Below are 20535 nucleotides of genomic sequence, written 5' to 3' on the forward strand. Positions count from 1 at the left end.
GAGCTATGCGGATATACTCCCACTGAGGATCTGGCCTGTTCTGTTTACAAGTGTAGCAGCATGTGCATGTGGTCTTCCTCACAAAGATTTCGTCCAGACAGTTCCATTTGTGTGGGTGGGTGGATACGGGTGGTGGCCGGGTGTCCATTATTTCCTGTGCGGCTAGCGCACAAACTGCATTAGCTCTATGGCTACACTGCATTTTAACATCCCCCCGCCCCCCACCGCCACGGCAGCGAGTCTCAGAGCCTGACTCTACAGACTCAGGGTCTCACTACAGCACTAAAAACAGCTGTGTAGACATTCGGGCTCAGACTCTGAGGCCAAGGAATGGGTGTGTTTTAGAGACCAAGCTCCAGTCTGTGCCTGAATATTCACAGAGGTGTTTTTAATGCTATAGCATGACCCATGTGAGCCTGAGTCTGTAGACCCAGTCTCTGAGACTCGCCCCCCTGGGTTTTAAAATGTAGTATAGATGAATCATCTGTTCCTGTCAGCCACACTCCCTGCTCTCACTGGAGCCAGGCTACTAGGGCTTTCTTGTTCCTAGTCCACTCCCTTGGAAGGAGAATCCCACTTCAAAGGGGGAAAGGTCATGGAAAACATATTAACTTTCTTGGGGAATCTCCATTGTGCAGGTAGGTGAATAATAAGCATATCCTTTCCACACCTACACTTTGACCCCTTCCCACTCACAGGTCACAGATTTGTGGAGAGCCCTCCATGAGATCCATACCAAGGGGAGACAAACTTCCAAGGTGGTACCTGACCTCTCTTTTCATGTGGGCTGGTGATCTGAAGGTAGAGGGTAACCTCTGTGTATATAACATAAGGGTTCAATCAGGCCCATAGTTCTGAAATTTCAAAGAGTGGGATCATACTGGGGCCTGGGCCTGGTATCTACCTCTCAACACCATTGTCATTGCAATAGGGTGGCAAGTTGTGGACAGAGATAAAGGACTTCTCTGAGTCACCCTAAACTCAGGTGCTAGAATCCTGCATAAAGATACAGCATAAATACTTCAGCAGGTGGATGTTTCTTGAGGTGCAGTATGTCTCTGAGAATATGCAGAGAAAGCCTTAGGAACAGTCAAGACTTGGGAAGAAGCTTCAATTGAGGTTTCTGTTGAGTAGTTGTTGTTTCTGTCAACAATAGAGACAAAGCCAGGAAAGAGGAAGTTTGGAATTTATCCAATATGTGTATACGCCTTTCCTAGCAGGGTGAAAACTCCACCTGTTAACAGGCTTCATTAGGAATTGTGGGCACTCAGCACTTCTTAGGATCAGGCCACATATAGGTGTCTCAACTAAGAAACATTAATTACTCATCTGTGTCTGTATCTCAAGCTTTGAATTAGGAAGTAACCTTAGAAATGTAGCAAACGCTCACACACCAAGTAGCCTTAGGAAATGTCTTTTTCCTGACCACGTGATCTTCAGTGAGTGCCTCTCTCTGACCAAGGAGTGACTGAAATCCATCTTTCTGAGGGGTGAGATTTTCAGAAGCACAAAGGGAAGTTAGTTGTTCAACTCCTATTGAAAGTCAGTGAGAATTTGGTGCCTAATTTCTACCCTCCAAAATTTGCACCCAGGTTTCTAAACCTATAGATAGACCTCACTGGGCTTGCTTCACCACTGTGTTACTCCAGTGTAACCTCATGGAAATCACTGGAGTCTCACTGGCATAAAACAGGAGTAGTAGATGGATTGGGCAATCTGTGTAATTCATCTTTGTTGTGCTATAGCAACGGAGTCTCTCTCCAAACCTGAGGGGTATTGTAGTCAACTCTGATTTGATTTTTTTTCTGATCTAGATGCTGACGCATTAATTGCTGGGGCACCCGGGGCACCAATGGATGTTAAATGCTATGATGCTAACAGAGATTATGTCATTGTAACCTGGAAACCACCAAATACAGCCAGTGAGAGTCCAGTCATAGGATATTTTGTTGACAGGTGTGTGTGCGTGTACATTTGTGGATTTGTTTTTGTGTGTATCAAACTGTATGTACTGAAAAAAATCACTATTTTTATGCCCTGCACCCCAATACTGAGTCTATTTGGGGCCACTATAGTTTCTGGAACAAGTTAGGGCTGTTCTAATTTGCACCCTGCTGGAGCAGCCTTCAAGGGGTTGTTCCTGTTGCTGGGGAGCATTGAGTGAAGCAGTGCTCCAGCCATGCCCCCTTCTCCTTCATGTTATCTTAATCTGGTGCTTGTGTACTACAGACAGTAATTCATCCAAACCTGGGGACTACTCAACTGGAAGTTTAAGCCAACCCGATAGCCCTTTTGCTCCTGAAATCTGCTCTAAATTATGTTGGAGGTCAGGATTAGGGGAATCCAAGGCCACCTTTGCACTCCTCCTGACCTGCAATGAGTGCTCCTCAGCTGTAGTCAAAGCCCAGCATCTCATCCTTCATATTTAAAATGAGCAATGTACTATACACACAAATATTACTGCTATAATTTCAGTATATATAGTATTCTATATTAAAAATAACGATTTACCCACTGTTGCTACATTGTTGTATCTGATACACTGTAGTTATGTCCTATCTCCCAGACTTCTGGGAACTGTTGGTAAAAGTTGATTTTAAAATGGCATTCACTAGGGTGAAATTCACCACTCTGTTGAGGGTTCTACAATGTCTATGGATCATTTAAGTTGCATTTAAACCCTCAAAAAAAGGCTTTACATGGTGCATAGACCATGGGTGAATTTCACCCATTATGTGTATAATCTAGTGTACTTTTCCTTTTGATATAACACAACTAATTTTCTCTCAGTAATAAAGTATTATGGGCCATATACCCAGCTGGCATCAATTGGGGTTGCTCCATGGAAGACAATGGAGCTACACCGATTTAAATCAGCTGTGGATCTGATTAATAGGCACAATACTAATTGCACATGCTCATTTTGGCACCCTGATAAATGATCTCCTTTTCTTACTCCTAGATGTGAAGTGGGTACTGAAAACTGGGTCCAGTGCAATGATGCTCCACTAAAAATCTGCAAATACCCTGTAACTGGACTGTTTGAGGGACGGTCTTACATATTCCGTGTGAGAGCAGTGAACAAGTCGGGTATTAGCAGGCCGTCTAGAGTTTCTGAAGCAGTTGCAGCTCTTGATCCTGTTGACCTAGACAGATTACAAAGTAGGTAATGCAACAACTAAAAAGCTGTTCCACATTTACACTGTAATTTTTGAAAGAAAGGTTTTATTTTTCTGGTTTATTTGGTGGGTAACCAAATGGGCAGTGCCAACCTCTTCATTTTGGATCTGCTTTTCAGCTTCCATTCTTTTCCAGAGCTCCTCCACTTGCTAATTATAATGAAGGCACTCCCACTGTGACAGCAAGGTCCACACTGGCAACTTGCCAAGAGCCCAAGGGTGCCAATTCATTTACATATAGTTGCACAATTTTTAAATGTAAAAGAAATGCTTAAAGCCGTAACGAGTAACATTTTCAAAAGCACATAAAGGCCAGATTTTGAAAGGTATTTAGATATTGTTCTGCTTTGTGTTGCAACACATAAGGGCCAGGTTTTGGAAGGTATTTAGGTGCCTAAATAGCTTTCAAAATCTGGCCCTATGTCTCATTTTCAAAGGTGCTGTGATGCTGAGTGGAGCAATGCCTAAATACCTTTAAAAATCAGGACCAAAGTCACTTTTGAAAATATTACTCTATATGTCTGTGTTAGCTGAATGGAATTTGCTTGTCATTTGATTTCACTAGCAGTAAAATCCTACGGTCTATCCTCTATTTTTTCACATCCAGTTGTTACAGGCAGAGGCCAGCCATTGACTGCATATTGCTCTTCTATCACACGCTGGGCACTCCTGATATTCTGGTCAGTGCTGCTCAAGTTATAGGCCATGGTACCTGCTGGAGAGCAGTTAGATTAACATTCACTTTAAATGAAATTTAACACTGTGCAAAGGGTCAGCACAATGGCTATGGATTTGTGGTTCCCTACTTAAGCTCTGTTTTGTGCTGGCCTTCTGTCCAGGGGTGAATTTCACCCTTTATGAAGACCAAAAGTTCACTTGTTCCTTGTAACATGTTGTCCTCAGTTAGCTTACTCACACACATTCATGTCCAGTCCTCAAAAGTCCAGTTGATAACACACATTGCCACTGTGCCACAGCACCGATTCCATCAATTAAGAATATTATTCTTGGTTTTCAGTTAATCTTTAAATGGTCTCTTATTGTTTGTGAGTGAGTACTAATCAATGTGAGTAAAGGTGGCAGAATCAGTGTGTAACAATGAATGAGAATCCATATGTACAAAGCTGTAATACCAGAGTTGACATAGCAGACACTACACAAAAGTTTTTATCAGCACTGATAAAAGATAGTCTTCAAAATCTGTAAATACACTTTATTGCACAGAGAACTAACTGTAAATGAATGTTTTGGTCTACAGCTGTTCATCTGGATGGAGGCAGAGAAATTGTAATATATCAGGATGACCTTGAAGGTATGTAGCGCTACCATGATTTCATTTCATCTGTTTATATCCAAGGAATTTAAGATTATAATTAGAAACATGAGATCTTGAAAAAAAAAATCCACCTAGTGAGCCAACTCTTAATAAAATTATATACATGCAGATATTCCGGTTTGCAAGCCTAAGATAACATCAACACAGGCAAAAGTCTGAGGGGTGGGATAGATTCATGCTTTTGATTGTGCCATTTTCATTATGCATTTCTCCTTTCTTTCTGTAGTCACAATCTGAGATTAAACAGCTGAATCTTGTGTTTGATTATTGCCAATTTATTTCTCATCCCTATCTATGAGCCTAGTGTGGCTTTTTGTTCAAAATTTGAAGCTCTGGTAAACATTGTGTTTGCCATTTTTAATGGAAGTACATTAAATCCATCTTTATTCAAAGATATACTTTTCCTGAGAAGTGCTAAGTGTTTGCCACAGCCAGTGATGCCTGTAAGAGTTAGAGATTCTCAGTAATTCTCAGGATGAGGTCCTAGATGCTTTCTACCTGCAATTTTGTTCTTGTAGAGTATTTGTGCTGCTTACTTTGCCTAGCAAGATACAAATGTTAACTAGGATAGCTGAATACTGTTGAAGATAAAAGGGTCTGATTAACCACTCTCACATCAGTATAAAAGTGGTGCAACTGCTGATAGTGTGACATAGTGGAGTTTATACCCATGTAAAACTGATGTAATGGAATGGAGAAGCTGGCTAAGAGATTTGAGATGCCTTTGTTTGTAGGCATTCTGAACTGCAGAATGGAAAACTTTAAGGTTCTTGATTCTGACAATGTTTATTACTAATGAAATGACAGTGTTACTAGACTGTCAAATGGTTAAAAAAATATCGCAAATAATAGCAATTTTAATTGCACTGTTAATAGAATACTAATTTAAATTTATTATAAATATTTTTGTATTTTCTTTTACATTTTCAATAGTACTCTTGATTAATCACAGTTAACTCACGGGATTAACTCAAAAAAATTAATCGCGATTAATTGCAGTTTTAATCGCACCGTTAAACAATAGAATCCCAATTGAAATTTATTAAATATTTTTTGATGTTTTTCTACATTTTCAAATATATTGATTTCAATTACAACACAGAATACAAAATGTATAGTGCTCACTTTATATTTATTTTTATTACAAATATTTGCACTGTAAAAAACAAAAGAAACAGTATTTTTCAATTCACCTCATACAAGTACTGTAGTGCAATCTCTTTATCATGAAAGTGCAACTTAAAAAAAATCTACATTTGTGTTACATAACTGCACTGAAAAACAAAACAATGTAAAACTTTAGAGCCTACAAGTCCACTCAGTCCTACTTCTTGTTCAGCCAACCACTACGACAAACACATTTCTTTACATTTACGGGAGATAATGCTGCCCGCTTCTTATTTACAATGTCATCTGAAAGTGAGAACAGGCATTTGCATGGCACTTTTGTAGCCAGCATTGCCAGTATTTATGTGCCAGATATGCTAAACATTTGTATGCCCCTTCATGCTTCGGCCACCATTCCAGAGGACGCTTCCATGCTGATGATGCTTATTAAAAGAATAATGCGTTAATTAAATTTGTGACTGAACTCCTTGGGGAGAGTTGTATGCCTCCTGCTCTGTTTTACCTGCATTCTGCCATATATTTCATGTTGTAGCAGTCTCGGATGATGACCCAGCGCATGTTGTTCATTTTAAGAAACTTTCACTGCAGATTTGACAAAACCAATGTGAGATTTTTAAGGATAGATTCAGCATTCTACTCAAGGTTTAAGAATCTGAAGTGCCTTCCAAAATCCCAGAGGGATGAGGTGTGGAGCATGCTTTCAGATGTCTTAAAAGAGCAACACGCTGATGCAGAAACTACAGAACCCAAACCACCAAAAAAGAAAATGAATCTTCTGCTGGTGGCATATGACTCAGATGATGAAAATGAACATGCATTGGTCCGCACTATTTTGAATCGTTACTGAGCAGAAGCATGGACACATGTCCTCTGGAATGGTGGTTGAAGCATGAAGGGACATATGAATCTGTAGTGCATGTGGCACATAAATATCTTGTAACGCGAGCTATGACAGTGCCATGCGAACGCCTGTTCTCACTTTCAGGTGACATTATAAACAAGAAGTTGGCAGCATTATTGCCTGCAAATGTAATCAAACTTGTTTGTCTGAGCAATTGGCTGAACAAGAAGTAGGACTGATTGGACTTTTAGGCTGTAAAGTTTTACATTTTTTAAATTTTTGAATGCAGGTTTTTTTGTACATAATTCTACATTTGTAAGTTCAACTTTCGTGATAAAGTGATTGCACTACAGTCTTTGTAATAGGGGAATTGAAAAATACTATTTCTTTTGTTTTTTACAGTGCAAATATTTGTAATAAAAATAAATATAAAGTGAGCACTGTACATTTTGTATTCTGTGTTGTAATTGAAATCAATATATTTGAAAATGTAGAAAAAGATCCAAAAATATTTATAATAAATTTAAATTGGTATTCTATTATTGTTTAACAGTACGATTAAACTGTGATTAATTGCGACTATTTTTTTAATCTAGTTAATCTGTTTTATGTTAATCGCTTGAGTTAACTGCGATTAATTTACAGCCGTAACTGTTACACAAGATCACGTAATCAGAGGGCTCTCCTCACTTATACTGGTTTTACGCTGGTGCAACTCCAGTGACTTCAATTTACATCCATGTGAGAAGTGAATCAGGCCCAGGGCTTTGTATTTTGAATTTTGCAGGCACCAGCAAGAGTATTTAGATTTCTAAATACCTGACTTGTGGGTACTAGCCAGGAATATAGATATCTAAATGCTATTAATTATAAACCTAATTACTTAAATCTGTAAAATTGGAGGCTAGCTTTAAAAATGTTGGCTCCTTAGATCACATAATTTATCTCCCTACCAGTGTCGGATGATCTTGCAATCTGTAAGGAGAGGTTGTTACATTACATATGATGTCAGCTTTGGAATTCTAAGGGGTGAATATTTATCACACACTGTGGGGATTTAGCTATGTGAATTCTACTGATGTTCACGGGAGCCTCTTGGCTCAATCCTGATTCATTCTGCTGAAAATAGATATTTTAGGGCTTAAAATAATTTTATTTACGATACTTCAGCATGTGTTTTAAGCTCAACAGATCAATGTGTTTATCCAAAGAATGCAAGTCCCATTTGCAGAGGATCAAACAAATAAAAATACATTATGAACGACAATAAATGATGTCAATTGTTGGATGCAAACTTCAAAGCTTCTGATTTTGATTGGGGAAAAAAGTATCATAAAAGATAAAATAGCTTCAACTACATAGCAGGCTGGCTCACAGATCTAGTGACATTGCTTAGAATCACCTAAAGATTCATTTTCATGATTAATATTGTTATCTGGAAGAGATGTTTTCTCTTTTTTTAATTTCAAATTCTAAGCATTTATCTGTGCACTGTGCTTGCATTTAGAAAAAGAAAATGACAAAATTACCGTAAAAACCACAAACAAAAGCCACAGCACACTGCACGTTTTAAGCCAGGAGAACAGGATGTGCACGGATGTCTGTTGAATTACCATTTCTGAACTTTTTGCCTGTTGACATCATATTCAGAGCCAGACAAATATGATTGAAGGTGACGTTGATAGGCCTTAATCCTGCTCCCCATTACACCAGTGTGTAACTCCATTGAGACAGATCCTAGCCCGTTTGTATCTCTACAGTGACACAGAGTGGCCCTAAAGCTGCCCTAACTGGGCAATTCAGGATTTCCTCAGGTTGGCACTGAGCTATACTGGCTCTATGCCACTATCCTTGCAGCCCTTGGTGTGGCAATGGAAAAGGGTGAGGCTAGACCACTGCTGCACTCCAATTGATCCCAAGAAGGCATAATGGCCTGTGAAGGTAGGAACAAGGTGGCTGTGCAATGCATTTGCACTCCTCTGATCCTGAGCCTGTATGGCTGCTCTAAATTATATTGGCTAGTCATGTCACCCATATGTAGGAGATATCATGAATACTTTTGTTCCTGCCCACTTTACATGAAGTTCCTTTTGTGTTTAAATGCTCCAGTCTTTTGAGTGAATCCTCCTTCTAGTTCTGTTTTCTGTAGTAACTCTCGGACTCATCAGTTTGATCAGACATCTCTTTTATATGCATATAGTGAGTAGGTTTTGCCAAGGCATTTGGCACAGCAGATTAAAGTACAGGTCTGTCGCATCTTACGCGCATTTAACATGCACGATTTCAACTTTACACGGTCGGCAAAAACAAAAAAAACAACAAAAAAAGAGAAAAACAACAGTTTTAATACTATACCTGTAGTGTGGGCGATTTCGCCCGCCATTGACCTCAATGGGGTTTTGGCTATACGCAGTTTTCGCTTTACGCGCTAACCGCAGAACGGAACCCCCGCGTAAGATGAGACAGACCTGTAATTCAAATGTGATCAAGGAGAAATCATGAGAGACAAACGAAAAGTTTCTATCTATGTGCTATTGAATATTTTACTTTGGTTGTGAAAATAAATACCTCGCTTGTAATTCGCATGCTTAGTGCCTCAAAATAGAAATGACGCAAACTATTAAACTGTAAAGCTGATACTACAGCCCTTAATAGACTTGATTCAGAGTCGCAGCCGTGTTAGTCTGTATCAAATAAATTTGTTAGTCTCTAAGGTGCCACAAGTACTCCTGTTCTTTTAATAGACTTGAGTTTGGAAAGATGAGCTGTAGCATAAATGCTGACCTGGGGTTAATCTGTGGTTTAACACTGACTAAGTTTATTACTCCTCCAGGCGATGTTCAGATTCCAGGACCTCCCACCAATGTACATGCTTCAGAAACCAGCAAAACATATGTTGTACTCAGCTGGGAGCCACCTGTTCCCCGTGGCAAAGAGCCATTAATGTATTTCATTGAGAAGGTACTGTACTGTATAGTTGTATTGAGCTGTAAGCCATGTACAATTTAATTCAAATCATTTTCGGAGCCGCAAAATGAACAATAAAACTAGCACTCACTGAGGTCTCGCAGGACTTGACGGTGGGTCTTTAGAGAAGGCATTGACAATAGAATATGTTGTTATGTGATCTAATGGGTCTTGAAGTTCAAGAGCCATAAAAAATTGCCTCTGTGCTATTTTGTTACTGCTATGAAAAATGAGAACCAAACTACAATGTACTGTAGCAATTTAATAGAGAGCAGCACCTTACCCTTCTCCTCCCTCAAGGCTGGACTGGCATTTTGCAATCTGCCCTTATTAAGGGGCAGCACTTAGTTTCCCTTCCCCAGCAGCAGAGCAGAGATTGAATTGTGGCTCACAGTTTGGTCCCTGGTTCCCCTTTACTCCATAGAGGAAATAAACTGTGCCAGCCCCTTTCCTGGTGCAACTTACTTCCCCCTCTGCAGTGGCTGAACTGTGCAAGCCTGTACACTGAAGTGGGAGAGGAGCCAAAGCTCCACCCATTCCCCATTCCTGCATGCTCACTCCCTGTCCACCAGAGCAGGAGGAGGTTTTGCTACCTGGTGGTGGTTCTCTCCTTCCTGCTCTGTTACCCATGATACAGATAGCCTGTGCTGGTAAGCAAAGGAAGATTACCCCCAACATCTGCTTCTTCTGCTCCTGTTGTCTCACTGTGAAGCATCTCAGGTGGAAATCCCATGACCAGGTTGTCTTCCTCCACTACAAATTCAGTCTCTCCTCCTTCAGTTCTGCCATCTTCCTAACGAAACAGCTCTCCTTCTCAAACTTTAACTGAATCTAATGTCAAAAATCCTAGTCATAGTTCACCACCTTTGCCTCACTCCCCACACCCTGTCCTCCTCCTGATTCCACTTCTGTCTCCACACAGGATCTCATTGGTGAAAACGGAGAAAACAATATGTGACCTACCTTCCCTTCTCCTCCAACTCTCGCCTCCCTCTTCCCTGTCATTGGCACATAAGTTTCTCATATGCTGTCCTCCCCTAACTCCTCCACTTGCTCCAGTGACCCCATCCCAACCCATTTCCTGATATCCCTTGTGCCCACTCTCATCCCTTGTCTTACTCAACCCATTAACTTTTCACTCTGCTCTGGCTTTTTCTCTTCATGATGCATGCATGCATGCATGCTTTGGTCTCTCACATTTAAAAAAAAATGCCCACACTCTTGACCCCACTTGCCTCTCCAACTACCACCCCATCTCTCTTCTCCCTTTCATCTGTAAACTCAGTGAACATGCTGTTTACAATCACTGTCTGGAGTGTCTCTTCTCCAATTACATGCTAGACCCTGTCCAATCTGGATTTTGTCCCTTGGACTCCATTGAAACGATCCTCCCCAAAGTCTCTACTGACCTCTTCCTAGATAAAGCTCAGAACCAGGACTCCATCCTCATCCTTCTTGACCTGCCGGCTGCCTTCAACATCATCAACCATGCTCTTCTTGAAATCTTCTCCTCCTTTGGCTTATGTGACTCTGTCCTTTCCTGATTCTCTTCCTACCTCTCTAATCGTTCCTTTAACATCTCCTTTGGAGGATCCTCCTCATTCCCATCTAATTTTCTGTGGAGTTCCACAGGAATCTGTCCTTGGTCCCCTTCTCTTCTTCCTCTACACCTTATATCTGGGTAATCCCATCCACAAACACAATTTCAGATATCATCTCTATGCTGTCAACTCTCAAATTTACCTCTCTACTCCAGACCTGTCTCTTTTTGTCCAAACTAAAATCTCAGCCTGACATCTCCTTGTGGATGTCTAGCCACCAGCTCAAACTCAACATGGCTACAGCAGAACTCTTAATCTTCTGTCCCTGCTTCTGTTCCATGCTGTCCCTGCTACCTCCTTTCTCAATCACTGTGGACCATACCACCATCCTGCCTGTGTGGTATGGTCACATGACCCCCCCCCCCAGATTTCTGCCTTCTGAGGGGACCCATCCAGAGGGGATGCCATTGACTCTGCCCCACAGGGCACTGGGGGTGGGCAAGGCCTTGGGCCACCCCTTGCCAGAATGCCCAGCAGTGAAGAGGCAGTGGCTCTCCCAGCAGCCACACTCACTGCATGTCCAGGCAGTGCAGGGAGAGGGGGAGAGGGGAAGCAGCAGGATGGCTGAGGACCCCTTCCCCTGCTACATAGGGCTGCTTCTCCTTTCCTGATGCTGGAGCCCACTGAGATGAGTCAGGGGTGGAGGTGGTGCTCTCTCCCTGAGCCCCACCATGCAGGGCTGGCCCAGCCCTGCCCCAGAATGTTCCTCTGCAGTGGCCTCTGGTCCCTCCCCTGCAGCTGCAGCTATCAGATCCCTCCCACCCCAGCCTGCTAGGTAAGCAGAGCTGGCAAACACCTCTTGCAGGGCCTCAGAGCCTGGCTGGGAGGGGTGACAGGGCCAGAGGAGGGGGAGAGGCCCACAGGGAGGCACTGACTGACAGCCTGGAGCTGAATTCTGGACTTGTGTCAGCCGCCCTGCCACCATGACAGGGAGTGCAACACTGTTCCTCACCTTGAGTGTGAGGCTGCAGGTACCCCCTCCAACACACTCCAGGTATCTCCTCCCTGTAAACACACACTCCTCCAGCATCCTCCCAGTACACAGACACCCCTCCAACATCCCCCAGATATCCCCATATATCACCTAGCAATGCTGTAATTTATTATTAGTATCTGGTAAGCTGTCAATATTTTAATTTGTGGTGTTTTTTGTTGATCTGTTCAAATAATAATCATTTCTCTACAGCAGTATTTGTGATAACTATTAAAGTAACATGAAAGAAACAAATTGTGAACAACAAAATAATGAGAGGAGAGTTGGGGGGTCCACAGGTTTGTCTATTTAAGTTTAGGTGTCCCTGGGTAAAAAATGGTTGAGAACCACTGCTCTAGGTCATCACATCCAGTCTGTCTAAATCGTGCAGATTTTTCTGCATAATAGCTCTAAGATACGGCCTTTGCTGTCCATCCACACTGCTAAAACTCTCATGCAAGGTCAAGGTCTCATCTTGAATCTCAATTTACTACAATATCTTTTTCCTCTGGCCTTGAAAAATGCTATCTTGCCCTGCTCATAGCCCATTCAGAATACTGACGCAAAGATCATTTTTTGAGACCATTGCTTTGACCATGTTATGCCTCTGTATCCATCTCTCCACTGGCTCCTCCTTCTCTATTGCATCAAACATAAGATGCTTGTCTTCATTTGCAATGCCCTTCACACCCTATTTCCATCCTATCTATCATCTCTCATTTGCTATTGAGATGTCGACTCTCACCTTGGATTGACCCATCATGCCAGCTTTCATCACCCACTTGCTAAATAGTCAAACAAGCATCTTCATGCTTTCTCCCATGCTGTCCCTCATGCGTGGGAAAAGATCCCCATAAATAAAGCCCTGCAAATCCGTGGACCGTTTTTGGGGATCAGATGCAGATACAAATTTTGTATCCGCGCAGGGCTCTATCCATAAATAGCTGCAAAACTAATTAATTACCCTCTTTCAAAACCCTACTTAAAACTCTCCTTTGCTGTGATGCCTACAAAAAACTTGATAATGTTTAGGCCACTGGTACTCTTATACCACTGCTTATTGTGCTGACCAATATTGTCTCTTTTTGTTTCAGTGTAATCTCCCATTAGTCTGTCCGTACACATCTGTTGTCTCTTGCCTTATACGTAGATTGTAAGCTATGCAAATTCAAATAATATGAAGAGTCATAACCCCTCTATTCTAGAGTGTACCCACAATCTCACCCTAAATGTCCATGTGGTAATATTCATATGCACAAGATTTACTGAAGATGTTTTACAAGTACAGAAACAACATACATGAACAGACACTAGGCAATAGGACAAATGAACAATTCATTAAATACAAAACTTACTAAAGGAAAGCAAGACTGAGAACTAAAAAGCTAATAGAACAAGGGTTCTTTATGCAAATGAATGCCCAACCTGCAAATCCTTACTCATGTGAGTAATTCTTTCTTATGTGAGTAATCCATTCATTGAAACAGGAATCTTTATCCTTTACATAGCATAGACGTCTATTAGGTTAGATATATAAACTTTAAAATTAATTTATCTTTAAAATTTAGAACAATCATCATAATCAACAGTGAAAAAGAATATTTAAAGGTCTAACGAAACACAAAACCCAGGTGGGGTTCTCCCAACTGTATAACTATAGGGAAAAGCAATACCTGCTACCCAAGTACACAAGAAATGCTGAGACAGATTAAATCCAGAGCAGAGTAACATTTAAAAAATTCAATAAAATATATCTGGATTTTAAATTATAACTAAGTATAAAATGGTACATTGATTTTTGTCTTGTCAGTCACATTGAAGCATGCACAATTAAATTCCTTCAAGTCCAGGCTCAATACTAACATATCAAATATGCAGCATAATAACATTCTTTCCATATTTTGCACCTTTTTATTAAAGAGAAAAAAGTTGTTGTTTTTTTCTATAGAGAACAATGTGCAAGTGCAGTATCCACTAAAGAGATTTAAAAATATGGATTTTGGGTATTTTATCTTTTTTCTTATTCATTTGTGGTAGTGCCCATTTTATATAAGGTGCTTTTCAAACAATCACGAAAGACTATCTAGCCTTCAAGGAGTTTACAATCGAAGTGGTTTTTCTTTTAAAATCTTCTGTTCATATAATCCCATGAAAAATTCACATTTATGCACCTGTCTTTGTGTGTCCTAAGGCAGTTTTACTCAAACTGCCTACTGGACAATTCAGTTTTCCTAAAGCCACTGAAATAATCTATGACTCAGTTTATTCTGGGTCAACAGTTTATTTTAAGAAATTAATGGCGAAAAGAGTTCTCGGAGTGCTTGCTTCCTGGAGCTTTGTCTGGGCTCTCTTCCATATGCAATAAAGACAGTAGTCGAGCTCGTCACTGTTCAGGGCAACTGTACTTGTGTTTCCCCCCCCCCCCCCACCCCGGATGGTCCACCAAGGGCACCTACTCTCAGGCTTCTGGCTCCCCAGCCATCCACCCCTCTGTTCAAAGACATGGATTTTTCTCTCTCCTGACCAGGGTATTTCCTGGCTGCATAGGTCTCTGCTGACACTGTGAATTCCCCAGCCAAGTCAGAATGCCTAATCAGGCCTGCTCTGCTTTTCTCCTCAGAGGCTATAAAAAGTGTAATCACCCACAGCTAAGTTACCACACAGCTCTTTCTAAGCACATTTATTCTTGAGGTAAAAGCATTACAGAGAAAACATTAAAAACTATATAAAAAAAAATGGACAGGCATGCTAATAAGCCTACCAAAGATCACCCCAACTCCAACAAGAACTCTGGTCAGTGTCAGACCTTCAAAGTCTTTCCCGTGGACAGAAGGTCCCGTCCATTTGCTAGATAAGAAAGAAGATCCCGAGTCAGTTTAAACTCCAGTTAATTGATCCAAAGTATCATTTCTTTGTTTGCTGGACTCTAGAGAATCCAGTCTGAATCAGTATATGCAAGTCTTTCCAAGTTGTGGTGCCCCTTGGGAAGTGTTACAACCTGAATGAATTTGCCAAATCATGCTCCACTGTTCTTAGTTCCTGGAGGACTGTGTTCTCTCTCCCCACACAATCCTGGGCCACAGTGATACATAAACTTAATATAGTAAGATCTAACTCAACTCAATAAGGTCTGTCCAGGGTATTGCAGGAAATTGCCATCTCTGTCACAGAGCTCAGCTAATATTCTATTGAATTATTCAAAACTAGTTTGGTCATTTTGTGAAAGTCTAAAAACGCAGGGTATGGTTGTGACTTGATTCTATAGTGTGTGGAAAGGTGTGGTAGGGAGTAAGAAATCCCTCAGCCCTTCTACAGGTTCTGTATTGGGGCTACTTGCATTGCAGCTGAGCTCTGTGTGCTCAAGGGATTGTAGGGGCTGCACCTGAGATGCTATAGGTTTGCCCTTGCTGCCCCCTCTCCCCCAACCAACTAAGCTGCATGGCAATGCAGGGTTTATGTTGCATTCCATAAGATATCACTACTTCCCACAGTGCAACAGGGGGCCCTAAGAGAAATTAAGTTTCTCTTTTAGGCACAGTGCCTCCCAATGCTCCCCCTGGGACTATGCACTCATGTTCTATCCCCTACTCTGGGCATGCAAATAGCACAATCTAGTCCTTAACTAAAAAACTCAGATACCATAGTGTTCTGCATAATATAAATGCTTAGATAGATAAGCTTAGATAGACCCAGACAGGCTGTCAGTCGGAACTCAAGTAACTGCGTGTATGAGTATGAGCCGTTCCAAAACGATTCTCTGTTTTAATTTCTTACACCAGATTCATGAACATATCCAACATGCCCACTTCTTTAACAATTCTGAAGTAATCATCATCTTTATTTTTTGGTAGTCTGCGGTTGGCAGTGGAAGCTGGCAAAGGGTCAATGCCCAGGTTGCAGTGAGATCTCCTCGCTATGCAGTGTTTGATCTTGCAGAAGGAAAATCATATGTTTTCCGAGTCTTGTCAGCAAACAAGCATGGCATTAGCGATCCTTCTGAAACAACACCACCAATTCAAGCACAAGAGACCATTGGTAAGACAACATAGTAAATGCCACTGATACTTTAAAAAATGCAAATAAAGTATGCTTTTAAAAATTAAAGTGTGCATTATAATCAAATCGAATTGTATAAACAGCTGTATTTTTAAGAATTTCACAAGGAATCTAGGATGACCAACATGCCACGGTTTTGTAGCATTTGGGATTCTGCATAGCTATTGCATCTCCTTTTGCTGGGTAATGGAAGTGTTAAAATGTAAAATTAATTTCAGTTGGTTGTTCTTCAACAGTGCTTATTAATGTGAATTTTTACAAAAGTAGGACTAGATGTCCTGGCCAGACTCCAGCTTAGGTAATTATAGGCTACCTTAATTTCCCTGTAGTTTCAGTTAGATAAAATAGCCTTTCCTTCCCTTCCTAATAACCCTGCTGAGGATTGTTGCTGGTGCAGAATTCCAATTTTTCACAGGTGGCTGCATTTCAGTGATAGTTGAAGATATATCTGCACACACAGCGGTTACTTTTCAAAATTCACCTAAATTGTATACTTGGATCCCACATTTACACATGCAAATGGGAATTTAGGGGAGCAGTTACCTACTTTGTGTTCAAAAGTGTGGTTGTATACTCAGTTTAACAGTGGTCACAAACAGAAAGCACCAGTTGCCACATTATGGAACTCAGATATCACAGTATTTCAATATATTTACTAAAGAATAAGAAACAACTATATTATTTAATATGGCACAATATAGTAAATGCTAATAGATACTGACTTATATCAACCAGGGTTTTAAAAATTCAGCTCACCATCTATAAGGTAATTTGAGATCATTTGGGATGAAATAAAAATATTTTGTGTTTGTACTTCTATAGTAGCTTTGATTTATACCTACTTAATAAACATAAAATACTTAAATTGTTTTCCTGACATTATGGGGGCCTCGGGCACTGGTGCATCTCGGATCCTTTCTATTTTCTGCCTGTGGCACAAAATAGTCTAGTGTTCTATAAGCTGTAATACCATGGTCTAATTTTGATTATTGGGTCTATTGGATGCTGGGTGGTGTTGGTGGCCTGTGATGTACAGGAGGTCAGTCTTGGTCCCTTCTGGCCTTAAACTCTGACTCTAAATCACAGAACACTCCCTTGAGGTAGGCAATAAAAATACTGGATTTATTTCCCCCAGCTCTAAAAATCATCCACACCTAGGAACTGCTGAACATGGCACAGTCACAGTTTGGGACAGGAAGTGAAAGATATAATTTCAATTGAAACTGCAAGAACATTTTAGGTAGGCAGAATTTAATTACCTGAGCTGGAATTTGTCGTTAACCTTCCTACCATTCAAGCTGCAGTACTGTGTAAATGTAAGGTATTATTGTTATGTTTAAATACTAACAGACCACAAATTGTGTCCATTTTCTTTCTTTACTTTTGTGCTGCTTGCTACAGTTCTGGCTATAGTCACTTGATCCTCTTACTTATATAGCTTTGTGAGCTATTATTCACTGATGGGTGAAATTTACTCCTGTGCACAAGCTCCATGCACCACTTATGTCCCATATTTTGAGGCCATAAGTGGGAGTTACTTGGTGCATAGACCTTGTGCAGACCTTCAGCACAGAGGTGAATTTCACCTCACTATAAAGATATTCAGGCCCCTGTTCAGGGTTTAAGTCTATCTATATTCAGGGAATCCATCCCCATTTAACTAAGTTCAGTTAAGCACTTGCTTAACTTCACGCATGTGCTTACCTGCTGTAATGAATAGCAATGCTTTCCTAAATCAGGGCCTTATCAGTTGTTTCAAAAGTAGTTTTTCCTACTGTCTTTGACTTTTGTAGTCTTTGTACTTTTGGAAGTTTCATTTGCTTCCGATAGGTTCAATAATACTACAGTGGGTGCATTTAAAACATTTCTTCTGCTAGTATTCATTGTAAGGGCAAGCGTTCGTTCTCATACTGAGATACTCCTTCAAAGAGAAGAAACTTTAAGTGAGCCTACTTTATAAATTTAAGTAAAATCAATAAAGCACTGCAGTATGTAATAGGAATAGCCAGGCATATGAATTACTTACAATACAGGAGCCATGCCAATGTATCACATAACAAAATTAATAGAAAAAGTCACAGCTAGTCAGATTTAAATGTTGGAAAGTAGACAATGCTGTATCTAGTTGAATTAGTCACTACTTGTTTATATATCCATTACTATAAACATAGTGAACCTTTTTTGATTTCTGTTTTGCATAGGTGTCCCATCTGCTCCTGGCCGTGTACTGGCAACAAGAAATACAAAAACATCAGTTGTAGTACAGTGGGACAAGCCAAAACATGAAGAAGATCTGTTTGGCTACTATATTGATACTTCTGTGGTGGGAACAAACCACTGGGAACCTTGCAATCATAAACCTATTAAATATAATAGGTACTGGTAATACCTCTGTGTATCCAGATATTTTGAAATCTATTGCATATTAATATACTGTACAGAGCTGGTTGGAAATTTTCTAACAAAACATTTTCTATGAAAAATGTCTATTTTCTGGAAATGGAAGTTTTTATGGGAAATGTCCATCTTTGATGATTGGGGGGGGGGGGGGAGGGGAGGGAATTTTCACCAAGCAACCAAAAACTTGAAAGCTAAAAAAAAAATTCGGAGGGTTGAGCAAAAATTCTTTGTTTTCATTGACATTTTCCTGTGGATGAAAAAGGCATTTTCTGACCATCTCTAATAATATAGCCTCTCCTTTTATCAGAAATCTATGTCTATCCCACCCGTAATAAGTGGCACAGAACATTAAATCATGTAGCCTTAACAGATTATTTAAAGTGAAAAACAAATATTTGATGATTTTTTTTTTAAATCAGGTTTGTGGTTCATGGTCTGACAACTGGAGAGAATTACATCTTCCGTGTGAAAGCTGCGAATGCTGTGGGAGTCAGTGAAAATTCTCAAGAATCTGAAGCTATAACAGTACAGGCAGCCCTCAGTAAGTGTGATTCTGTGCAGCTCTGCTTTGCATTTCTTTTGCTGGTAAAAATTTTGATACCAACTAACTCCTATGGTCTCATTTAGAATAATAGTACCCTTTTCAGCCATTGAACATCTGTCTGTGTTAAAGTTTACTGTCATGCATTTGGCTACTATGCAGGGAAAAGACAATGAACAGGAGGAAAATAAAGTTTTTTTTATGAAAAACATTTTAGAAATATAGGGCCAGATTCACCACTATTCCCGGACTGCTTTGTGTTGCTAAACTGGCCTGTGACAGATTTCTAATGCTCATTTAGGGCAAATCAGCCTACTAGTCAATCTGGTCCACCAAGAAGAGTTTCAGGTACTACAAGGCTACACCCAACAGAAAATTGTTTGATTGCTGTAACAGCCAAAGCAAACACCTCTCATGTCTCTCACAAACAGCCTCGGATGCCTTCTAGTTGGTTATTATTTATGTATTTATTTATTACCCTTACCAAACCACCATCACAGTCATATGCAGCAAGTCTATTTACAACTTTTCCTATTCCTCAGCCTTTTCTCCCAAAAGAGAAAGAACTCTTATCCTCCTGAGATCATTCTTCTGAGCATTGCTAGCCTTTTCCTTTGGACTTCCTTTCGGTGCATTTAACTAGCCTCTCCACCAGGTGGGATAATTAGCTCCTTAGCTCATAAACCCCCAGTCTGCTTAGGCAATTAAGTACTCTCCTCCTCCATCAGGCCTTTCCTAGTAGAGCTAATGAATGCTTAAGTGATCAGAGTGCTGGATTGGCTACTGGCTGTCACAATTAGATCAGTAGGTTTGATGGAAACCCAGATTTCCTTTTAATACAAAATATAGTTGGGAAGATCCACATCTTCCAGCATTCTGCAAGCAAAGCCTCAATCTAAGCAATCCATTTCTGCCCTTGGTTGCATATGCACAGCTCCATTGGCTTGAATAGGCATCGTACATGCTTATTGGAGGGCATAATGGCTCCTTGGGCCATAATGCACAAACACAGGTAAACTATAATCTCTCTTTCTATTCTGCCTTTGATTCCCCAATTGCATTCACGGCCTTGAGACTTGAATGAAAAGTAACAAAAATGTCCTGCACTTGGAAGATCAGTTTGATTTAATAGTGTATTCTTTCAGTAAAAAAAAAATTTCAATTAAATATTTGAACGTGTTCTCTTTCGGAGTTGTAGAGGAAGGACAATCAACATCGCTTTCAGAAATAATCTTTTAAAAGATTTGCATATTAGAAGACTTTTTCTTAACCTTTGATATTTTATTACTGAAAAAAATCTATTCTATTTGATTGTTTTAGGAGGGAGTGTACCTCACATTGGTAGGTAGTCGGAAAGCATGCTTATGTTTGTTTACCTTTAGATTCTAATACACCTGCACTTTTTAACGTTGCAGCATCTTTTCTGAGACACCACTGCAGTCACTTAGTTAGTTGGAAAACATAAAAATAAAATAAAAATCACAGTTTTTTTTGGAATTTGTCTTCACATTTT

General features: G+C 40.3%; 1 protein-coding gene across 1 annotated transcript in view; it reads left to right on the forward strand.

Annotated features, from left to right (window-relative positions):
* The window catches only part of MYOM2 (myomesin 2), a 112451-nt gene that overhangs the window by 36672 nt on the left and 55244 nt on the right, over positions 1-20535 (forward strand). Inside the window, exons 11-18 of the mRNA XM_065400738.1 lie at positions 1815-1956; positions 2963-3162; positions 4438-4491; positions 9318-9445; positions 15877-16060; positions 18283-18457; positions 18901-19022; positions 20343-20363. Coding sequence (XP_065256810.1) covers positions 1815-1956; positions 2963-3162; positions 4438-4491; positions 9318-9445; positions 15877-16060; positions 18283-18457; positions 18901-19022; positions 20343-20363 — 1026 coding nt within the window. The remainder of the gene's footprint in view (positions 1-1814; positions 1957-2962; positions 3163-4437; positions 4492-9317; positions 9446-15876; positions 16061-18282; positions 18458-18900; positions 19023-20342; positions 20364-20535) is intronic.

Source organism: Emys orbicularis, chromosome 3 (genome assembly GCF_028017835.1).
Source record: "Emys orbicularis isolate rEmyOrb1 chromosome 3, rEmyOrb1.hap1, whole genome shotgun sequence".
NCBI lineage: Eukaryota > Metazoa > Chordata > Testudines > Emydidae > Emys > Emys orbicularis.